This window comes from Mytilus galloprovincialis, chromosome 13, assembly GCF_965363235.1.
Source record: "Mytilus galloprovincialis chromosome 13, xbMytGall1.hap1.1, whole genome shotgun sequence".
Classification (NCBI taxonomy): Eukaryota; Metazoa; Mollusca; class Bivalvia; order Mytilida; family Mytilidae; genus Mytilus; species Mytilus galloprovincialis.
The window spans coordinates 53,703,005-53,728,158 of NC_134850.1; the positions used below are offsets into that span (position 1 = coordinate 53,703,005).

The 25,154-nt window shown below is 36.7% G+C and overlaps 1 protein-coding gene across 3 annotated transcripts in view; it reads left to right on the plus strand.

Moving 5' to 3' along the window:
- Nucleotides 1–1,616: 1,616 nt before the first annotated feature.
- The window catches only part of LOC143057827 (protein mono-ADP-ribosyltransferase PARP12-like), a 40,036-nt gene continuing 16,498 nt past the window's right edge, over nt 1,617–25,154 (plus strand). For 2 of the 3 annotated variants that reach the window (XM_076231250.1, XM_076231252.1), the window contains exons 1-5: nt 2,326–2,440; nt 3,760–4,495; nt 6,604–6,769; nt 8,517–8,810; nt 9,740–9,920. In XM_076231250.1, coding sequence (XP_076087365.1) covers nt 3,835–4,495; nt 6,604–6,769; nt 8,517–8,810; nt 9,740–9,920 — 1,302 coding nt within the window. In that variant the 5' untranslated portion in view covers nt 2,326–2,440; nt 3,760–3,834. Of the gene's footprint in view, nt 2,012–2,325; nt 2,441–3,759; nt 4,496–6,603; nt 6,770–8,516; nt 8,811–9,739; nt 9,921–25,154 lie in introns of those variants that run through there. The other variant, XM_076231251.1, reaches the window with a different exon arrangement.

The following is a 25,154-nucleotide window of genomic DNA, read 5'->3' on the forward strand; positions in this document are numbered from 1 at the left end:
CGTACATAGGTTCAATATACTGTGGTGCACCAACTGTAGCAGACGATGTTACATTGATAGCTAATGATCCATATGATCTACAAACTATGATTAATATTGAAATGGACCATGCAAACAAGTTTAGATATACTATAAGTGAACAGAAATCTTGTGTATTGAAAATAGGAGATAAGTCAGAACATTCCTGGTATATGAACGACCAAAAGTTAAATACACCAATTAATGCTACCCACTTAGGAATAAAAAGGGACATAAATTCTAAATTTGGAGTTAAAGAAGTTGTACCAGATAGAATACAAACTGCCCGTAAAACAGTATATGCATTGATGGGCGCTGGTCTCTATGGCCTGAATGGGTTAATCCGAAGGTCTCAGTCCACATGATAAAGTGCTTTGTTATTCCGAGGTTACTGTATGGCCTGGATATTATTCGATTAACAAAAACTGATATAGCAAAACTATCTGTTTATTATATACAATTGTTGAAACAAATCCAGCATCTGCCGTCTCGCACTGCGAATTCTGCTGTTTTAATCCTGACTGGTCAGCTTCCTATAGAATCTGAAATTCACAAAAAAATGCTTTCCCTATTTCGTAACATTGCAGATAATCATGGGTCTGTTGAATGCAGTATTGCTCAAAGACAGCTTGCTTTGAAAACAAGAGACTATGAAAGCTGGTTTATTCAAATTATAAAATTAACAGAAATGTACGAATTGCCATCCCCAATAGAGGTATTGGATCTAGTCCCAGAAAAGCATATTTGGAAAAAAATTGGTTTATAACGCAGTGAATGACTATTGGAAAAACATCTTAATTCTTGAAGCTGGGACAAAAGTATCTATGAAAATGCTAAATTTTGATAACTTTGAAGTTGGTGTAGTTCATAATATCTGGGAGAGTAGTGGTTCAGAACTGTTATCCGTTAAAAGAGCATGTGTCAAAGCCAAAATAATAAGTGGGACTTACACTCTTCAAGCTAATCGAGCAAAATTTAATGGAAATATAACAAGTTCTTTATACCCTCTGTGTTTTAAACAATCTGAAGACTTAATGCACTTTCTAATAAAATGTAACTCATTGGAAGGAGTGAGAAGGAAATTCATTATGCTACTAAGAAATCTACTAAATGATAAGATTAATGCTCTTCTTGTGGATGATTTATTTAACTTTGAAGATAATCTATTACAATTAATAGTGGACTGTACAAAATTCCAGTTTTTAAAACAATCATGGTCAAATATTGAGCGCCTGTCAAGCAGCTTATGTTTTAGCCTACATCAGAAAAGAACTAGTTTGTTACTATAAAGACTGTGCGTATAGTTTTCCAAGTTAAAGAGACATATAGTGTAACTTATTTTTTGAGTGTGGTATAGATGATATTGATAAGCCAAGATTTAAACTAATTGTTAATTTGATTTTTTAAATAAATCAGTTAGGTGGTCTTATTTAACGTTTATATGATAGGTGATAACTATACACATGCTTTTTAGATTTTAAATGTTCACTTGTCGCTAAGTTATGAGTACAAATAACAATGTAATTGTTCATTACCTTAAGTTAAAGAATTAACTATTCTGTAATAAGGCTCTCTTTTTAGGGGTATATACTACGTGTAGGTGTAAGGGTTAGGACTTACAGTTTGCATTTGATGAGTATGTTTAAGTATAAGGAATGTGAAATATACATTTGCTGAGCTGAGCACGTTTTACAGTCAATGTGCATTGTGGACACATGTGATGTATATATATTCTATCGATGAGGAGAGAGACTCAAGTGAGATAAAAGGACCGTGAAATAACAGTGGATGAATCTATCAAGTTTTAGATTTTAAAATATGTCTGTATATACAGTTTGAATACTTTTAAATAAGTGTGGTGGCGGTGTATATAAGTGTATAAAGAAGATGTTTTTAATCCAATAGTGAATAAGCAATAATAAGGGATTCTACATTTCAAGAGGATTTTCCAACTGAAGTGGTTCATCTGGTAAAGGTGGAAAATACAGAATAGGTAACAGGGAACTGGTATTAATTTTGAAGAAGAAATTTCTATGAAATTTACGATCAATCATTAAATATTATATCACATTTCAACTGGCTTATATGGTTATATAAGCCAGTTGAAATATAATATGAAACAACATGACTTTTTGTGTTGTTTATATTTCAGTATTGAAGTGACGAACAATATTACATTATCGAAGAATTGTTTCGGGGGGCCCTTCAAAGGTGTTCTGGATGACAATTATAGATTGATATTTCTATGTCATCGCAGTTCAAGGTGCATATAATCTACCTGTGTTATCTTTCGTGACAATATTTGCAGTGAAAAGTATTTTGTTTAAATATTTGGTTTGTAGTAAAGCAGTTAAGGAATGAAAAAGTACATTTTTATTTCCGCATTTGAATTTATATATTTTTTGTAATTTACCATGAAAGGGTAAGCTTTACATATATTTTAATGTCAAAACACAAAATTGTTGCATATTTAGATTTAATCTATACTTAAATCTATATTGCTTCCGTTGACATGCTGATTGTCTGCCACGTTAACAAGGGCAGACAAACAAATGATAAATGTACACCTATATTTAGATTGTCCACAATATTGTGTTACCTCTTAAAAAAATATTATTGCGTTTATTTACTGGAAGATATTCTTACAAATAGATTTCACCTTCGTTGTTGAGGAATCTATCCCTGATCGAGCTAAACCAACATTGTTTTTGCTTTTAGTCCGGTTTTTGACATGGCGTTGTCAGTTAATTTTTGACTTAATGGGTTTGAATGTCCTTCTGGTATCTTTTATCTCTCTTTTATCCGTCACTCATAAAACCGGCGGTCTTACAACATGTACAATATAAATTGCAAATACTTTCCAAGTAGACGAAACGCTCGTCTAACGTATAAAATTTCAATCCTGTTATCTGTGATGAGTTGATTTACACGTTCAAAATTATTTTTTTTGTTCGGTCAAAAATACACCAGTCTAATGCTATGATATAGATTTATAATTTCGTCATTGTCTTCGATAAAAACCCTAGTCTTAGAACTGAATTTTAATAAAATTGGGAGTACAGCAACACACCTACTTGAATCCTTCTATATCCTTTTATTCGATCCATTTTTATAAAATATATTTATGTTAAAATAAACGTCAAAAAAATAAATCACGTTATGTGGCGTTGACATACAGTTCATGATTGTGATATACTGTTATACATCACCGGGAGGTGTTCGTTGTTATTCCGTGGTTTACACGTTGTTACGTACTATTATATTATGCATTTATGTATTTCTCTCTCCTGAGTTTATTTGTACTGTATTCTTGTCACTTTTGTTGACATTTAATTCTTATTTTCACCATTGACATTGAGCGGGAAGTTTGGCTAGCCATAAGAACAGATTTAGTCTACTATTTATTCTTTAATCACCAAGTCAGGTAAATGGCAGTTGTTAATTAATAGTTCGATGCTATGTATGTTGGCGATTAATTTTGCAGCAGTTCAGTGTTTCTGTTGTTCCACTGTTTTCTCTTATAGTTAATATGGTGTTTTCAGTTTTGGTTTGTGACCCGTATTTGTTTTCGCTTAATCGATCAATGATTATTGAACAGCCGTATACTACTGTAGCCTTTATTTCTCCAGTCGGTCCAATTTATTTTTATATGATATTTAAATTTTGTTTAACAGAAAATAATCGTCACAATTTTCATTGAATGATTCTTCTGAAATGCATATTTTGTGTGTGTTATTTTAGGTAAAACCTGTGTATTGATGTTTTACTCATACAAATAGGATTTATTCATGCACTCAGTCATCATTCTAATAAGCAATGGCAAACTTAAGAGAACTTTCAACAAAACCAGACCGAAATTTAAAGAGGTTTGATTTGCAGATAGTCAAAAATGCTATACACCAACTCTGCACAGAAGGAAATGATAGTTTAACTATCGAAGAACTGAAAGAGAAAGTAGAAGAGAGTCTTGGAAGAAAGTTTCGATTTTCCTTTCTTCCTCTGCTTCAAAAGTTTGATAGCAACTTTTGTGTTGAAAATCGTTATGGTTCACTATTAATCAAAGCAAAAACAACATTAGAACTGTGTCCATCGCATAGCGGAATACGGAGAAAATGCGACAAAAATTGCAATAAATTACACATTTGCAAATTTTATCTTTTATCAAATTCTTGCACCGTCAAAGGAAATAAGTGCCGTTTTGGTCACAATTTGAAATCTGACTATAACAGAATACTTTTAGAATACCATGATTTGGAGGAACTCGATGTCGAAGAGCTACGAATTCTGTTTAAAAGACCAAGGAATAGATGTCAGGTGACGCGACCACCAATATGCAAATTTTACAACTTAGAAAAAGGCTGTTCAAAGGAAGTTGGATGTAAATTTTTGCATATCTGTAAACCTTATGTTACCGGATCATGTCGTTTTGGAAGGAGATGCAGACAAAATCATAACATTTTCCAGCCTCAATTGAAAGGTAGAATTTTAATCTAATGTCAATTACCAACTTATTTTCGCAAATACTTTATTTGCATTTAGCCCTTTCTAGCTAATTTCTCCAATTTACTTGATGTAAATAAGTAAGGAAAATGTCAAGTTTTAGGTGTTCGGGACGATTTGCGCAACATTTTTCTACTCGCGAAAATAAATCGCTTGCGTTTACAGTAGTTCTTTTTTCTTTTTCGTTTTATCCCCACTTACTGGAAATGAGTATTTTGTAATTAGATATTTAATATGAATGTGAAACTATGAAAATATATTACACTGAATGTATCATCGTGTGTAACAACAATATGTGACAAAATCATGATGTGAATAAAGTATGAAAATAATTGTTCACAATAATATGTGACAAAATCATGATGTGAATAAAGTATGAAAATAGAAAATAAGAAGATATGATTGCCAAAGAGACAACTCTACAACGGAGACTAAATTGCAAAGAAGTCTTCTTCAGAAATTTTTCTAACAATAGTTATTTACATTTGCAACATGTATTAAGCCCCAGTCCCACTAGACCACGATCGCACCACGCTCACCGCGATCTAAAATAAATTTAGATCGTGGTGAGGTCGCGGTATGAGCGGCATGAAAATGTAAATTTTCGTTGCTTTCACGATGCTACTACGTCCTCTCTACGCTTCTACAAAGATCCCGCTACGATTATACCACGTTCTCACCGCGCTTATTCTGCCACCTCACTACGCTTATCAAGATCTTTCCACGCTCTTCACGTTCTCACTACGACCATACCATGAGTTATCCGACTGCAACACGATCTTACTGCGATTATTACACGTTCTTACCACGATTATACTACGTTCATAGCGCGATCTTACTACGTTCTCAGCAATAACGTCAACATCGTGTTCCATATCAATACAGTTCAAATCCTTCTATTTCTGATTAAATCGTAGATTTCTCGGAAACAATACAGTCATGCCACCAAAATCTACCAGAACACGTGGGCATGGTGGTAGGAGTTGATGTAGAGGCAGAGGGAGCAAAGTTACGAATCCTGATCAAGCAGAGATGTCGGACCGACCAATCCAACCTAAATTACAACCTATTGCTGGTCCATGAAGCTCAATGACGATATTTTAGTGAACGATAGCAGAGATGACATAGATGTATCAATATATATAGGAAGATGTGGTATGAGTGCCAATGAGACAACTCTCCATCCAAGTAACAATTTATAAAAGTAAACCATTATAGGCCACGGTACGGCCTTCAACACGGAGCCTTGGCTCACATCAATCAGCACGTTATAAAAGACCCAAAATATTACTAGTGTTAAACCATTTAAACGGGAAAACCAACGGTCTAATCTATATAAAAACGAGAAGCATGGTTGAACCGTTAGAGCAAATGGATAATTACATTCAAACAAACAAAATCTAGGGAGCATTTTTTATATATTTTATGTGAAAATGACAATGAGAATGATGGTCGTAGTGTGAACGTAGTCAGGTCGTAAGAAGAGCGTGATGAGGACGGCAAGGGCGTGCTAGAATCGTACTATGGTCGTGAACAGCGTGGTATAGTCGTAGTGGAAGCGTAGTTGGGTCGCAGTGAGAACGTGATGGTCGTAGTGAGGTCGTAATAACGTCGCTGTGCGATCGTAGCGCAGTCTCTCCGAATAGAATCACGCTCTCGCTACGATTGTACAGCGACCTTTGCGATCTTACTACGATCTTAGTGCGCTCTCACTACGCTTCTACTACGACCTGATTTCGCCACGACCGCACCACGATTGTTTTGAACAAGTTCAAAGTTGGCCACGCTCTTCACGATCTTGAAGACCTCACCACGACCGTGATACGACCTTACTGCGATCTACACGATCGCACTACGATCATCAAAATTTGCATTTTTTTCACAGATCGTAGTGCGATCGTGGCCTAGTGGGACTAGGGTATTAAGCATTAGATTTTAGACAATAATTGCGTTCATTATAACGGATGACGAGTAGAAGACAACTTAAGGTAACTATTAATCATTCTTTACAAGTAGATCTACAATTTACGATCTTATATCACGTTTTTTTATCTTCATATTAATTTTGAAATCTTCATTTTCTAGAACTTCTAGTAAAATATGGCATCAATATAGCACAGAGTGCAAGAGGCATTGTAGAAGATTTGAAAGAATGTTTCACTGAAGACTCGGACGATGATTACAGTGATTCGGACGATGAAGCACCAGTACCAGTGACACGTTCAAAATCCAGGAATCGTGGCATGACCAGGTATTTAGTCATTAGAATGTCATCAGTGGTACTGACGATGAGGTACAAGTAATTGTGGCACGACCACAACCCAAGAATCGTGGAATAAACAGGTAAGACAGATGAAGTCAATGATAATGACGATGAAATACCAGTAACTGTGGCACGATGTTAACCTAGGAATCAGGGCATGAGCAGGTAATATGAATATCATTAGTGATACAGGCGATGAGGTAGTGTAACTGTGACACGATCACAACCCAGGAATAGTGGCATGATGAGGTATTAAATGAAGATGTGGCTAGTGATACAGACGATGCAGTCCTAGTAATTGTGGCACGATCACTGTGACATCCCAAGAATAGTGGCATAATCTGGTCATTATAATGTTATCATTGATATTGACAATGGAGTTATAGTAAAAGAGGAACGAAAGATACCATGCAGAGGGACAGTCAAACTCATAAATCGAAAATAAACTGACAACGCCATGGCTAAAAATGAAAAGGACAAACAGACAAACAATAGTACACATGACACAACATAGAAAACTAAAGAATAAACAACACGAACACCATTAAAAACTAGGGGTGGTCGCATGTGCTTCAGAAGGGTAAGCAGATCCTGCTCAACATGAGGCACCCGTCGTGTTGCTTATGAGATAACAAATCCGGTAAATAGTCTAATTCGGTAGCATTATGAAAGGGAAGGGGATTGTAGTTACGACGTAAGGAACATATCCGATATCATTTGTGAAACGGTTATTCCATAACGGTGAACCAACTCGTCATGGCGTCCGTAAAATTTACGAAGAGATGATTTCAACTTCACCATTTGGAACTCTTGATCTAATAGCTTCCTTGTGAGCAACAACCCTCTATCAAGAAAATCATGATAGGAAATGCAAGCACGGGAATATCGTATCAATTGGGAGATATATACACAATATGTAGGTGCTGCTGGAATGTTGCTACTTAGAAATGGAAAGTTCACAATTGGAAAGCTGAAATCATCTCTTTTGTCGTAAAGTTTTGTTTTTAATCGACCCACATTGTCAATTTCTAGATTTAAGTCAAGATATGAGGCCGACTTAACTGTATCTGCTGTATCCTTTATCTCTTGTTCAATGGGATAGATGTAAATAAACTCATCATAGATATCAGGACTAAATTCTGTATATACGCAAGACGCGCGTTTAGCTTTGGCATGATCACAACATAGGAACGAATCTTGAAATGATCAAGTAATGAAAATGTAGTCGATGGCACGATTTATATAGATAAAAAAATGAAGAAGTGGTATGATTGCCACTGAGACATCTCTCCACAAGAGACCAAAATGACACAGAAACTATAGGTCATCGTACGGCCTTCAACAATGAGCAAAGTCAGCTATAAAAGGCCCAGAAATGATCAAGGTAAAACAATTCAATTAGAAAACTAACGGCTTATATATGTAACACTTCAACAAACAACAACCCCTGAATTACTCCTTTGTTGACTATCAATTATTTGCCTTAGTTGACTATCAATTATCTGAAACATGTATAAAGGGATAACTCAGAGTACTGAATTTAAGTGGTTTGCATTGCATGAAAACATAGAACAACAAACTAAACTGAAAGTGTAGTACTGAACGAATTGTATCATCTAATTTTGTCTCAAAAGTATGGAATTGTTTTTCGAGGATAGCACAAAACTGATCGATATTGGTCAAAGACATACGTCACAATTCTCATTTTTTTAAGTTTTTTACACGTTTTTTATAGATCAAAATCAAACCCAAGCCTCTTTACTGGAATGTCGAGTTTATCGTTAGCATGCAGTTGTGACATTGATGAGCCACGTGTACTCCAGGCAGAGTCTAATGAAATATGCATCTATTATTTGAGAGGAAATTGTCGATATGGAGCTAGATGTAACATGCAGCATAAAGTTAGTATGTATCAATGGCAGTTTAAAGACACGAGAGGAGAATGGACTGACTTCAGACCAGCGTCTAACGTGGAGATAGAACAGAAATACTGTGACGTGTACAATGTTGATTGTTCTATACAGTTTGGGTATGTACTGTTAATAATGTTGATTGTTCTATACAGTTTGGGTATGTACTGTTAATAATGTTGATTGTTCTATACAGTTTGGGTATGTACTGTTAATAATGTTGACTGCTATATATACAGTAAGAGTGAACTGTGTACAAGTTAGGGATATTCTGTGAATTTATAATGTAACACCATATGCATTGTTATAGGTATGTTCAATGGGAGTGTATTATATTTATATTGTCTGTTATATTGTTTAAGATGTGTGCTTTGGATGTTTATAATGTTGACCGCTATATATACAGTTTTAATTGTACGTGTGTTTTGTAGTACTTTCACGTTTGGTTCTTTGATAATTTGAATTCGTGGTTGACTTCAATCCACGAAACCCTAGAAAATAGCTGTCCCACGAATAATAATGAATCCACAGTAGTACAACTTTGAGACCCATGCCAAACTGTCCGACAGTTTTTGCCAAGATTAGATTGTTGACCAATCACCTAACATGATTCATTATGCATGGGACCAATACTGCTATCAAACATGTAGGCAATAAATAGAATATAATAATATTGTGTTGATGGACATAATCACCTTTAAACATGGCAGCAACTGTCAATAAAACTGAAATTTGACACAAACTCAAGTTTAAAAACAAACATAAATTCGGTTTGATTTTAAGTTATGTTTGTTGATTGCCTAACGAAACCAGCTACAGATGTGCTTTCACTCTTATCCTATATTCAAAAAGTAAAATAACCAAAATACCGAACTCCGAGGAAAATTCAAAACAGTAAGTCCGTAATAAATTGGTAAAATTAAAAGCTCAAACACATCAAACGAATGATAACAACAAAGTGCGACTGTATTGTTCGGATGACATTTTCGAAGTGCCTAAAACATATGCATCATTAAATCTAATTTTGTTCTTAATCTGTCTTTTCCAGAAAGCAAATGCGAATGAATATAGATTTCATTCAAATGACAGGGAAGAAAAAAGGAACTATTATCAATGTTAGAAGGTTATCTACCGAATCATCAGCGGTCCAGAAATTTCAACCTTTAGCAACAGAATACAAATGGTATTGGGAAGATCAAAGAGAAAGGTGGATTGTTTATGGTGGACAGGTATTTTAATTTCAAACTCGATACGGGAACAACCATATAACTTCAAGATATTCTGTTCAAGCAGATGACAAAAAAAATTTATTCTAAGTGCATCTGTTCAAGCAGATGACAAAAAAAATTATTCTGAGTGCATCTGTTCAAGCAGATGACAAACAAAATTATTCTAAGTGCAAATTCCCTCCCCCTTTTTTATTTATTGTGTCGAAAAATTCTTTGCGCGATTAAAATGTCTAACTTAGAAAAAAAAAACATACCCCACCCCCTTGAAGTTATAATATGGTTGTTCCCTAAGTTAAAGTTGCTCGCTATTATGGAGCGGTTTCTTTATTTTATATAGTATTTTATCGACTGTCTCTGTACTTGTATCAACTGCCTAACTCTTCTTAAATTCCATCATATATCTCTTAGATGCTACCATATTCCAAAAGTTACGTTTCGGATTATACATGTTTATAGAGGGTTGATGCTTGTAAGAAAGCTATTCAACCAAGGTTCAACTTATAAATTTAAAGTCATCACTTTGAAAGTGTTACGGACACCATCACCAGTTTGTTTAAGGTTTTGTAAGATCTGCGTCACAACGGAAGACATATGAGAAATATTCAAGTTGTCGTAACCACAAACCCATCTAATTTTACACCACTGAATACGTACAAAATACGAGTAAATTGACGAGTGACACAGGTGGAGCATGGTCTGTTTTCCCTTTACGGCTTCTTATATCACTGTCGTCTTTTGCTGGTGTTTTTATGGCTTGTGTTCAGCTTGATATGAAAGAGAGGCGAAAGAAACCAGGGAGACATTAAAAATAATAAGTCTAAAATAAACTGACAACGCCATAATAATAAAAAATGAAAAGAGACCAAAAGACAAACAACCATACACAAAACACAACATAGAAAGCATAGAGATATAATCCGGAGAGAATAAACAGATCCTGCTCCACCAGTGACACTCGTTGTGTCGCTCATGTAAATTCAAACCCGATGTAATCTAGTCAATCTGTTCTAAATAAGGGTCAACCTCAAACTAATTGCTACAAAAGATGTTAATGGTAAAAATCAAAGTTTATATACATATAAATCACTTAGTAAAAATATACAAAAATATATTTTGCGGGAAAGGGTCATTTTGGGGTAAAAAATGAGATTTTGAAAGTAAAACTGCGAAAAATTGGAAAAACTCTAAAATTCAGTGTTTTATATAACTGATGCTGATTTTTTTTCTCTATAATGCAGAACCTTAATGAATGAATTATTAAAAGATAGTAAAGACATTTATCTGCAATCAGTTTGTTTATATATTATCATTTTACATTGACTAGATAATGATTAGTCTAATTGGCTAGGTTACATTTTAGGAAAGATGGCTGGATTGTTTTTCTTCAATTTACACCATTTGGAACATATCCGTCGTCATCTGTGAAACATATATTCCATAACGGCCAACCAACTCGTTGGCGTTGTCAGTTTATTTTTACACGTCCAGTGGAGATCACATCTAGTCTCTCATTAGAACTGTAAGAATAATCTGTCATAGAAGTGTTCTAAACAATCCTAAAACAGTAGAACTGTCTAAAACTGTTCTAGGTAGAATTGTCAAAATCAGTTCTAACCGTAGAATTGTCAACAACAGAACTGTCTAAAATTGTTTTAGCCGAAAAACTGATCAAACCTGTCAGGATTGTAGAACAGTGCTGTGATGAGAATATTTTATATATTAATAGATAGAACTACATTAATAGATAGAACTGCATGACCATACCAGTTGTAGGTTACAACTGTTCTAGCTAGAACTGTCTAAAATGTGTCAGGATGACAGTTCTACATACTGTCCTAGAACAGTTCTCCTGACAGATTCTGACTGATTTGATGAGAGGTTAGAAATGATCTCCACTGTATGAGTTTAAATATCCGTTTGGTTTATTTCGCCTTTCTTTCATCTTTTTATTTTGGTTGCGAGAAAGCTGTCTACTGTTTTTATTAAATTTTATTTTAACATTATAGTTCTATTTCTTTAAATTTAGATTTAGTACATCCTCTGTATTCGAACATATGTGGATAAGTGTCTCATAAGCAATCATATCTCTTTATTCCTTTATCGTGATTGAGACCGTGAAATATAAGATTTTTTCAACAGCACAACTCTCGACAAAAAAACTTTCCAGTAATAATACTTTATTCCAAAAGCAAGTACAGCTTATAGGATATTTATAGGATAGTAAGCAGTAACTCTCTTTCAAGGAAATCTTGATAGGGAATGCAAGCTCTTGAATCGTAACAACTGATAGAAATAATACTCCATATGCAGCGTTCTTGACCGATCATCGCTGGTCCATATCGAGATTCAAGTCAGAATATGAGAGAGACTTTACATGGACGTCAAGTTGGTTACCTATTCCCTATTCCCTATTCGTTACCTATTCCCTATTCCCTATTCGTTACCTATTCGTTACCTATTCCCTATTCCCTATTCGTTACCTATTCCCTATTCCCTATTCGTTACCTATTAGTTACCTATTCCCTATTCCCTATTCGTTACCTATTCGTTACCTATTCCCTATTCCCTATTCGTTACCTATTCGTTACCTATTCCCTATTCCCTATTCGTTACTTATTCCCTATTCCTTATTCGTTACTTATTCGATTTTTAATATCCTTCCCCCTTTTTAATTAAGTCTCCCAAACAAAGTTTGGAGACTTATTGTTTTTGCTCAGTTCTTATTATTTTTATTATTCTTCTTCTTCCTCTTCTTCCTCTTCTTCTTCCGCCACTTTAAAAATGAACTTGTCCGCAGCATTTCTCCAAAACTACTTGTCAGATTTACTTAGGGTTTCATAAAATGTTAGACTAATATGTCTAGGTGAGCCATCAATCGTTCATTTGTGCATTGGGTCTATAAAGGGGTATTTTTTTGGAGGGGGGCAGAAAGAAGGGAGGGGTTGTACTATAGAACCCTATGGGATTTTATTTTCTAAAATTTTCAAATGAATATAACTTGAACACTGTAAGTGATAGATACATGCAGTCTTCAGAAATGATTAAAGGACAATAAAACAAATCACATGAAATATAGGGGAGTCCCTGGGGGGGTCATCCCTACCCCCTTCAATTCGAGAATATGCTTTTAACTTGTAAACGGTCCAGATCCCCACCCCTAAACCATATATATTATTGTATGGGACAATAAAACTAATCAAATGAAATTAAATAAAAGTTCCTGGGGGTCACCCCCACCCCGTTCAATTTGAGAATGTACTATTATCTTGTAAACGGTCCAGATCCCCACCTCTAAACCATATATATTCTTGAATAGGACGATAAAACAAATCAAATGAAATTAAATGGAAGTCCCCGGGGGTCATCCCCACCCCGTTCAATTTTAGAATGTGCTATTATCTTGTGAACGGTTCAGATCCCCACCCCTAAACCATATATATTCTTGTAGGAGACAATAAAACTAATCAAATGAAATTAAATGGAAGTTCCTGGGGGTCACCCCCACCCCGTTCAATTTGAGAATGTACTATTATCTTGTAAATGGTCCAGATCCCCACCCCTAAACCATATATTTTATTGTAGGGAACAATAAAACAAATGAAATGAAATAAAAGGAAAGTCCCTAGGGGGTCACCCCACCCCCTCTTGTTTGAAAACTTATAAACAGTCAACATCCCCACCCCTAAACTATATGTATTCTTGTAAGGGACAATAAAAGTAATCAAATGAAATTAAATGGAAGTTCCTTGTGGTCACCCCACCCCGTTCAATTTGAGAATGTACTATTATCTTGTAAATGGTCCAGATCTCATCCCCCCTAAACCATATATGTTCTTGTAGGGGACAATAAAACAAATAAAATGAGATAAAAGGGAAGTCCTGATGGGGTCATCCCACCCCCTCTTGTTTGAAAACTTGTAAACGGTCAACATCCCCACCCCTAAACCATATATATTCTTGTAGGGGACAATAAAACAAATAAAATGAAATGCAGGTAAAGTCCCTGGGGGTCACCACCACCCCCTCCTGTTTGAATACTTGTAAATGGTGGAGATCCCCACCAGTAATATATATTCTTGTATGGGACAAAAAATCAAATCAAATGAACATGGGACCATATGAATTGCGAGTTATGGGAGCTTTGTTTGGGAGACTTCGTAACAGCATCCTGTTACAATTACTTCTTGTTGTTTATACTCTTATATCTGGTAATAGTTCTAAATTTGTTGAAATAAATGATCTTTTTATGACCTATTTATATGTGTTTGTGCTCAACCGATCCTTTTACTTTATGTTCGATACTCATTTGTTCCTTATTTGATTTTTATACGTTCTACCTTTTAACTGCTTTATGTCCGTATGTTTGAAGATGGATCTTGGTTCGAAGGGATGAAATCACCGTGTTAGCGCTTGCATAAAAAAAAAAGATGTGGTATGATTGCCAATGAGACAACAACCCACAATAGACCAAAATGACACAGAAACTATCAACTATAGGTCAATGTACGGCCTTCAACAATGAGCATAGCCCAAACCGTGTAGTCACCTATAAAAGGCCCAGATATGACAATTTCAAACAATTCAAACAACAAAACTAACGGCCGTATTTCATATACAAAAAAATAAACGGAAAACAAATATGTAACACAAAAACAAACGATAACTACTTAATTTCAGGCTCTTGTCTAGGGACAGGCACATACTAACATAATATGGTGGGGTTAAACATATTAGCAGGGTGTACATCGTTTCGGAGCATGCTATTACCTTGTTTAATTCGTTCCATCACTCGCTTATAATTCGCTTATAATACGTGTATCATACGTTGCACCTTTTAAAACATGATTTTCAATTGTTTTGTTGTCTCTGGTGGTAGATTTGGGTTCTTAGAGGTGATATAACTCTATAAGCGCATATGTACCCGTTCCAGCGCTCGGATAATACCCTGTTAAATATTCGTTACTTATTCGCTTTTAATACGTTTGTTGTACGTTGCACCTTTTAGAAAAGGATTTTCAATTGTGTTCATATCTCTGGTGGTAATAATGTGTTCTTATAGATGAAATATCCCTATTAGCGCGTATGTACCCGTTCCAGCGCTCGGATAATACCCTGTTACTTATTCGTTCCTTATTCGCTTTTAATGCGCGGGGTAAGTATACATTGCACCTTAAAATAAATTGTTTTTTAATTGTGTTCATGTCTCTGGTGGTAACAATGTGTTCTTAGAGAAGAAATGACCCTATCAAAGCGCATGTACCCGTTCCAGCGCTCGGTTAATACCCTGTTACTTATTCGTTACCTATTCACTTATAATACGTTTGTTGTACGTTGCACCTTTTAGAAAAGGATTTTCACTTGTGTTCATGTCTCTGGTGGTAACAATGTGTAATTAGAGATGAAATGACCCTATTAGCGTGCATGTACCCGTTCCAGCACTCGGTTAATACCCTGTTACCTATTCGTTACCTATTCGTTACTTATTCGCTTTTAATACGTTTGTTGTACGTTGCACCTTTTAGAAAAGGATTTTCAATTGTGTCCATGTCTCTGGTGGTAACAATGTGTTCTAAGAGATGAAATGACCCTATTAGCGCGCATATACCCGTTCCAGCGCTCGGTTAATACCCTGTTACCTATTCGTTACCTATTCGTTACCTATTCACTAATAATACGTTTGTTGTACGTTGCACCTTTTAGCAAAGGATTTTCAATTGTGTTCATGTCTCTGGTGGAAACAATGTCTTCTCAGAGATAAAATGACTCTATTAGCGTGCATGTACCCGTTCCAGTGCTCGAATAATACTCTGTTACTTATTCGTTCCTTATTCGTTTTTAATGCGCGGGGTAAGTATACGTTGCACCTTGAAATAAATCGTTTTTTAATTGTGTTTATGTCTCTGGTGGCAACAATATGTTCTTAGAGACGAAATGACCCTATTTGAACGCATGTACCCGTTCTAGCGCTCGGTTAATACCCTGTTACCTATTCGTTACCTATTCACTTATAATACGTTTGTTGTACGTTGCACCTTTTAGAAAAGGATTTTCAATTGTGTCCATGTCTCTGGTGGTAACAATGTGTAATTAGAGATGAAATGACCCTATTAGCGTGCATGTACCCGTTCCAGCGCTCGGTTAATACCCTGTTACCTATTCGTTACCTATTCGTCACTTATTCGCTTTTAATACGTTTGTTGTACGTTGCACCTTTCAGAAACGGATTTTCAATTGTGTTCATATCTCTTGCGGTAATAATGTGTTCTTATAGATGAAATACCCCTATTAGCGCATATTACCCGTTCCAGCGCTCGGAAAATACCCGGTTACTTATTCGTTCCTTTTTCGCTTTTAATGCGCAGGGTATACGTTGCACCTTGAAATAAATCGTTTTTTAATTGTGTTCGTGTCTCTGGTAGTAACAATGTCTTCTTAGAGATAAAATGACCCTATTAGCGCGCATGTACCCCTTTCAGCGCTCGGTTAATACCCTGTTACCTAATCATTACCTATTCGTTACCTATTCACTTATAATACATTTGTTGTACGTTGCACCTTTTAGAGAAAAATTTCAATTGTGTCCATGTCTCTGGTGGTAACAATGTGTTCTAAGAGATGAAATGATCCTATTAGGGCGCATGTACCCGTTCCAGCGTTCGGTTAATACCCGGTTACCTAATCGTTACCTATTCACTTATAATACGTTTGTTGTACGTTGCACCTTTTAGAAAAGGATTTTCAATTGTGTTCATGTCTCTAATGGTAACAATGTGTTCTTAGAGATGAAATGATCCTATTAGCGCATATGTACCCGTTCCAGCGCTCGGTTAATACCCTGTTACCTATTCGTTTCCTATTCGTTACTTATTCGCTTTAAATACGTTTGTTGTACGTTGCACCTTTTGGAAAAGGATTTTCACTTGTGTTCATGTCTCTGGTGGTAACAATGTGTAATTAGAGATGAAATGACCCTATTAGCGTGCATGTACCCGTTCCAGCGCTCGGTTAATTCCCTGTTACCTATTCGTTACCTAATCGTTACCTATTCACTTATAATACGTTTGTTGTACGTTGCACCTTTTAGAAAAGGATTTTCAATTGTGTCCATGTCTCTGGTGGTAACAATGTGTTCTAAGAGATTAAATGACCCTATTAGCGCGCATGTACCCGTTCCAGCGCTCGGTTAATACCCTGTTACCTATTCGTTACCTATTCGTTACCTATTCACTTATAATACGTTTGTTGTACGTTGCACCTTTTAGAAAAGGATTTTCAATTGTGTTCATGTCTCTGGTAGTAACAATGTGTTCTTAGAGATGAAATGACCCTATTAGCGCGCATGTACCCGTTCCAATGCTCGGTTTATACCCTGTTACCTATTCGTTACCTATTCGTCACTTATTCGCTTTAAAGACGTTTGTTGTACGTTGCACCTTTTAAAAAAGGATTTTCACTTAAGTTCATGTCTCTGGTGGTAACAATGTGTAATTAGAGATGAAATGATCCTATTAGCGCATATGTACCCGTTCCAGCGCTCGGTTAATACCCTGTTACCTATTCGTTACCTATTCGTTACTTATTCGCTTTAAATACGTTTGTTGTACGTTGCACCTTTTGGAAAAGGATTTTCACTTGTGTTCATGTCTCTGGTGGTAACAATGTGTAATTGGAGATGAAATTACCCTATTAGCGTGCATGTACCCGTTCCAGCGCTCGGTTAATACCCTGTTACCTATTCGTTACCTATTCGTTACCTATTCACTTATAATACGTTTGTTGTACGTTGCACCTTTTAGAAAAGGATTTTCAATTGTGTTCATGTCTCTGGTGGTAACAATGTGTTCTTAGAGATGAAATGACCTTATTAGCGCATATGAACCCGTTCCAGCGCTCAGTTAATACCCTGTTACTTATTCGTTCCTTATTCGCTTTTAATACGCGTTGTATACGTTGCACCTTGGAATAAATCGATTATCCATAGCTTTCATGTCTCTGGCGGTAATTGTGTGTTCTCTGAAGTTAAAAAACCATATTAGCGCATATGTACCCGTTTCAGCGCAACACTGATACCCTGTTACTTATTCGTTTCTTATTCGCTTTTAATGCGCAGGGTATACGTTGCACCTTGAAATAAATCGTTTTTTAATTGTGTTCGTGTCTCTGGTGGTAACAATGTGTTCTTAGAGATAAAATGACCCTATTAGCGCGCATGTACCCGTTCCAGCGCTCGGTTAATACCCTGTTACCTATTCGTTACCTATTCACTTATAATACATTTGTTGTACGTTTCACCTTTTAGAAAAAAAATTCAATTGTGTCCATGTCTCTGGTGGTAACAATGTGTTCTAAGAGATGAAATGATCCTATTAGGGCGCATGTACCCGTTCCAGCGCTCGGTTAATACACTGTTACCTATTCGTTACCTATTCGTTACCTATTCGTTTCCTATTCACTTATAATACGTTTGTTGTACGTTGCACCTTTTAGAAAAGGATTTTCAATTGTGTTCATGTCTCTGGTGGTAACAATGTGTTCTTAGAGATGAAATGACCTTATTAGCGCATATGAACCCGTTCCAGCGCTCAGTTAATACCCTGTTACTTATTCGTTCCTTATTCGCTTTTAATACGCGTTGTATACGTTGCACCTTGGAATAAATCGATTATCCATAGCTTTCATGTCTCTGGCGGTAATTGTGTGTTCTCTGAAGTTAAAAAACCATATTAGCGCATATGTACCCGTTTCAGCGCAACACTGATACCCTGTTACTTATTCGTTTCTTATTCGCTTTTAATGCGCAGGGTATACGTTGCATCTTGAAATAAATCGTTTTTTAATTGTGTTCGTGTCTCTGGTGGTAACAATGTGTTCTTAGAGATAAAATGACCCTATTAGCGCGCATGTACCCGTTCCAGCGCTCGGTTAATACCCTGTTACCTATTCGTTACCTATTCGTTACCTATTCACTTATAATACATTTGTTGTACGTTTCACCTTTTAGAAAAAAAATTCAATTGTGTCCATGTCTCTGGTGGTAACAATGTGTTCTAAGAGATGAAATGATCCTATTAGGGCGCATGTACCCGTTCCAGCGCTCGGTTAATACACTGTTACCTATTCGTTACCTATTCGTTACCTATTCGTTTCCTATTCACTTATAATACGTTTGTTGTACGTTGCACCTTTTAGAAAAGGATTTTCAATTGTGTTCATGTCTCTGGTGGTAACAATGTGTTCTTAGAGATGAAATGACCCTATTAGCGCATATATACCCGTTCCAGCGCTCAGTTTATACCCTTTTACCTATTCGTTACCTATTCGTTACTTATTCGCTTTAAATACATTTGTTGTACGTTGCACCTTTTAGAAAAGGATTTTCACTTAAGTTCATGTCTCTGGTGGTAACAATGTGTAATTAGAGATGAAATGACCCTATTAGCGTGCATGTACCCGCTCCAGCGCTCGGTTAATACCCTGTTACCTATTTGTTACCTATTCGTTACCTATTTACTTATAATACGTTTGTTGTACGTTGCACCTTTTAGAAAAGGATTTTCAATTGTGTCCATGTCTCTGGTGGTAACAATGTGTTCTTAGAGATTAAATGACCCTATTAGCGCGCATGTACTCGTTCCAGCGCTCGGTTAATACCCTGTTACCTATTCGTTACCTATTCGTTACCTATTCACTTATAATACGTTTGTTGTACGTTGCACCTTTCAGAAAAGGATTTTCAATTGTTTTCATGTCTCTGGTGGTAATAATGTGTTCTTATAGATAAAATACCCCTATTAACGCGTATGTACCCGTTCCAGCGTTCGGATAATACCCGGTTACTTATTTGTTACTTATTCGCTTTTAATGCGCAGGGTATACGTTGTTTTTTAATTGTGTTCATGTCTCTGGTGGTAACAATGTGTTCTTAGAGATGAAATGACCCTATTAGCGCGCATGTACCCGTTCCAGCGCTCGGTTAATACCCTGTTACCTATTCGTTACTTATTTGCTTATAATACGTTTGTTGTACGTTGCACCTTTTAGAAAAAGATTTTCATTTGTGTTCATGTCTCTGGTGGTAACAATGTGTTCTTAGAGATGAAATAACCCTATTAGCGCGTATGTACCCGTTCCAGCGCTCGGATAATACCCGGTTACTTATTCGTTACTTATTCGCTTTTAATGCGCAGGGTATACGTTGCACCTTGAAATAAATTGTTTTTTAATTGTGTTCATGTCTCTGGTGGTAACAATGTGTTCTTAGAGATGAAATGACCCTATTAGCGCGCATGTACCCGTTCCAGCGCTCGGTTAATACCCTGTTACCTATTCGTTACCTATTCGTTACTTATTCGCTTATAATACGTTTGTTGTACTTTGCACCTTTTAGAAAAAGATTTTCATTTGTGTTCATGTCTCTGGTGGTAACAATGTGTTCTTAGAGATACAATAACCCTTTTAGCGCGTATGTACCCGTTCCAGCGCTCGGCTAATACCTTGTTACCTATTCGTTACTTCTTATTTCAAGGTGCAACGCATAGCACGCGTATTTAAAGCGAATAAGGAACGAATAAGTAACAGGGTATCAGTCGAGCGCTGAAACGGGTACATATGTTCGATTAAGGTTATTTCACCTCTAAGAACCGACAGTTACCACCAGAGACACACACATATTTCTTTTTAAAGTGCAACGCATTACACACGTTTTAAAAGCGAATAAGGAACGAATAAGTTACAGGGTATCACTGAGCGGTGAAATGGGTACATATGCGCTAATAGGTTTTTTTCAACTCAGATCAAAGAACACATAATTACCACCAGAGACGTGAAAGCAATCGATAATCGATTTATTTCAAGGTGCAACGTATACCACGCGTATTTAAAGCGAATAAGGAACGAATAAATAACAGGGTATCAGTCGAGCGCTGAAACGGGTACATATGTTCTATTAGGGTTATTTCACCTCTAAAAACCGACAGTTACCACCAAAGACATAAACGTATTTCTTTTTTTAAAGTGCAACGCATAACACACGTTTTATTTTTTAATTTAACATATTTATTTATAGTGGATTGGGAAACAAGTTTTGCAACTTATATTTACCCCTTTCCACTTTTCGGGTGCGAGTGCTGCCTTGTATCGGCATCAGCCTACTCTTTTTCGAAATCTACAAGGGTGTCTTCAACGTGCAAGATATATGGCTCTCTCTTAACACGGGTCAGCCATTTATAGTCCCCTTCCGACGGACTATCATCGTTTCCTGAAGACCATAGTCGCAAATGGTGTCAAGGGAGAGCCAAAAATTGAGTTCCTGAAATTTTCATCCCGAACGGGAATCGAACCAGGAACCATTGTGTTAGTAGTCCGATGCACTAACCGCTACAGCACGTTTTATAAGCGAATAAGAAACGAATTAGTAACAGGGTATCAGTGTTGCGCTGAAACGGGTACATATGCGCTAATACGGTTTTTTCACTTCAGAGAACACACAATTACCGCCAGAGACATGAAAGCAATAGATAATCGATTTATTCCAAGGTGCAACGTATACCACGCGTATTAAAAGCAAATAAGGAACGAATAAGTAACAGGGTATTAACTGAGCGCTGGAACGGGTACATACGCGCTAATAGGGTCATTTCATCTCTAAGAACACATTGTTGCCACCAGTGACATGAACACAATTGAAAATCCTTTTCTAAAAGGTGCAACGTACAATAAACGTATTATAAGTGAATAGGTAACGAATAGGTAACAGGGTATTAACCGAGCGCTGGAACGGGTACATGCACGCTAATAGGGTCATTTTTATCTCTAAGCACATTGTTACCACCAGAGACATGAACACAAGTGAAAATCCTTTTCTAAAAGGTGCAACGTACAACAAACGTATTTAAAGCGAATAAGTAACGAATAGGTAACAGGGTATTAACCGAGCGCTGGAACGGGTACATATGCGCTAATAGGGTCATTTCATCTCTAAGAAGACATTGTTACCAACAGAGACATGAACACAATTGAAAATTCTTTTCCAAAAGGTGCAACGTACAACAAACGTATTATAAGTGAATAGGTAACGAATAGGTAACGAATAGGCAACAGGGTATTAACCGAGTGCTGGAACGGGTACATGCGCGCTTATAGGGTCATTTCATCTCTAAGAACACATTGTTACCACCAGAGACAGGGACACAATTGAAAATCCTTTTCTAAAAGGTGCAACGTACAACAAACGTATTATAAGTGAATAGGTAACGAATAGGTAACAGGGTATTAACCGAGCGCTGGAACGGGTACATGCACGCTAATAGGGTCATTTCATCTCTAATTACACATTGTTACCACCAGAGACATGAACATAAGTAAAAATCTTTTTCTAAAAAGTGCAACGTACAACAAACGTATATAAAGCGAATAAGTAACGAATAGGTAACGAATAGGTAACGAATAGGTAACAGGGTATTAACCGAGCGCTGGAACGGGTACATATGCGCTCATAGGGTCATTTCATCTCTAAGAACACATTGTTACCACCAGAGACATGAACACAATTGAAAATCCTTTTCTAAAAGGTGCAACGTACAACAAACGTATTATAAGTGAATAGGTAACGAATAGGTAACGAATAGGTAACAGGGTATTAACCGAGCGCTGGAACGGGTGCATGAGCGCTAATAGGGTCATTTCATCTCTAAGAACACATTGTTACCACCAGAGACATGGACACAATTAAAAATCCTTTTCTAAAAGGTGCAACGTACAACAAACGTATAATAAGTGAATAGGTAACAAAAAGTTAACGAATAGGTAACAGGGTATTAACCGAGCGCTAAAACGGGTACATGCACGCTAATAGGGTCATTTCATCTCTAACAACACATTGTTACCACCAGAGACATGAACACAATTGAAAATTCTTTTCTAAAAGGTGCAACGTACAACAAACGTATTATAAGTGAATAGGTAACGAATAGGTAACAGGGTATTAACCGAACGCTGGAACGAGTACATGCGCGCTATTAGGGTCATTTCATCTCTAAGAACACATTGTTACCACCAGAGACATGGACACATTTGAAAATCCTTTTCTAAAAGGTGCAACGTACAACAAACGTATTATAAGTGAATAGGTAACGAATAGGTAACAGGGTAATAACCAAGCGTTGGAACGGGTACATGCACCCTTATAGGGTCATTTCATCTCTAATTACACATTGTTACCACCAGAGACATGAACACAAGTGAAAATCCTTTTCTAAAAGGTGCAACGTACAACAAACGTATTTAAAGCGAATAAGTAACGAATAGGTAACGAATAGGTAACAGGGTATTAACCGAGCGCTGGAACGGGTACATGCGCTCTAACAGGGTCATTTCGTCTCTAAGATTACATTGTTACCACCAGAGACATGAACACAATTAAAAAACGATTTATTGCAAGGTGCAACGTATACTTACCCCGCGCATTAAAAGTGAATAAGGAACGAATAAGTAACAGGGTATTATCCGAGCGCTGGAACGGGTACATGCACGCTAATAGGGTCATTTCATCTCTTATTACACATTGTTACCACCAGAGACATGAACACAATTGAAAATCCTTTTCTAAAAGGTGCAACGTACAACAAATGTATTATAAGTGAATAGGTAACGAATAGGTAACGAATAGGTAACAGGGTATTAACCGAGCGCTGGAACGAATACATGCGCGCTAATAGGGTCATTTCATCTGTAAGAACACATTGTTACCACCAGAGACATGAACACAATTGAAAATCCTTTTCTAAAAGGTGCAACGTACAACAAACGTATTATAAGTGAATAGGTAACGAATAGGTAACGAATAGGTAACAGGGTTTTAACCGAGCACTGGAACGGGTACATGCGCGCTAATAGGGTCATTTAATCTCTAAGAACACATTGTTACCACCAGAGACATGGACACAATTGAAAATCCTTTTCTAAAAGGTGCAACGTACAACAAACGTATTATAAGTGAATAGGTAACGAATGGGTAACGAATAGGTAACAGGGTATTAACCGAGCGATGGAACGGGTACATGCACGCTAATAGGGTCATTTCATCTCTAATTACACATTGTTACCACCAGAGACATGAACACAAGTGAAAATTCTTTTCTAAAAGGTGCAACGTACAACAAACGTATTTAAAGCGAATAAGTAACGAATAGGTAACAGGGTATTAACCGAGCGCTGGAACGGGTACATATGCGCTAATAGGGTCATTTCATCTCTAAGAAGACATTGTTACCACCAGAGACATGAACACAATTGAAAATTATTTTCTTAAAGGTGCAACGTACAACAAACGTATTATAAGTGAATAGGTAACGAATAGGTTACGAATAGGTAACGAATAGGCAACAGGGTAATAACCGAGTGCTGGAACGGGTACATGCGCGCTAATAGGGTCATTTCATCTCTAAGAACACATTGTTACCACCAGAGACAGGGACACAATTGAAAATCCTTTTCTAAAAGGTGCAACGTACAACAAACGTATTATAAGTGAATAGGTAACGAATAGGTAACAAAGTATTAACCGAGCGCTGGAACGGGTACATGCACGCTAATAGGGTCATTTCATCTCTAATTACGTATTGTTACCACCAGAGACATGAACACAAGTGAAAATCCTTTTCTAAAAGGTGCAACGTACAACAAACGTATTTAAAGCGAATAAGTAACGAAAAGGTAACGAATAGGTAACAGGGTACTAACCGAGCGCTGGAACAGGTACATATGCGCCAATAGGGTCATTTCATCTCTAAGAACACATTGTTACCACCAGAGACATGAACACAATTGAAAATCCTTTTCTAAAAGGTGCAACGTACAACAAACGTATTAAAAACGAATAAGTAACGAATAGGTAACGAATAGGTAACAGGGTGTTAACCGAGGGCTGGAACAGGTACATGCACGCTATATGGCTTACTGGTGGGGATCTCCACCATTTACAAGTATTCAAACAGGAGGGGGTGGTGGTGACCCCCAGGACTTTACCTGCATTTCATTTTATTTGTTTTATTGTCCCCTACAAGAATATATATAGTTTAGGGGTGGGGATGTTGACTGTTTATAAGTTTTCAAACAAGAGGGGGTGGGATGACCCCCTCAGGACTTCCCTTTTATCTCATTTTGTTTGTTGTATTGTCCCCTACAAGAACATATATGGTTTAGGGGTGGGGATCTGGACCATTTACAAGATAATAG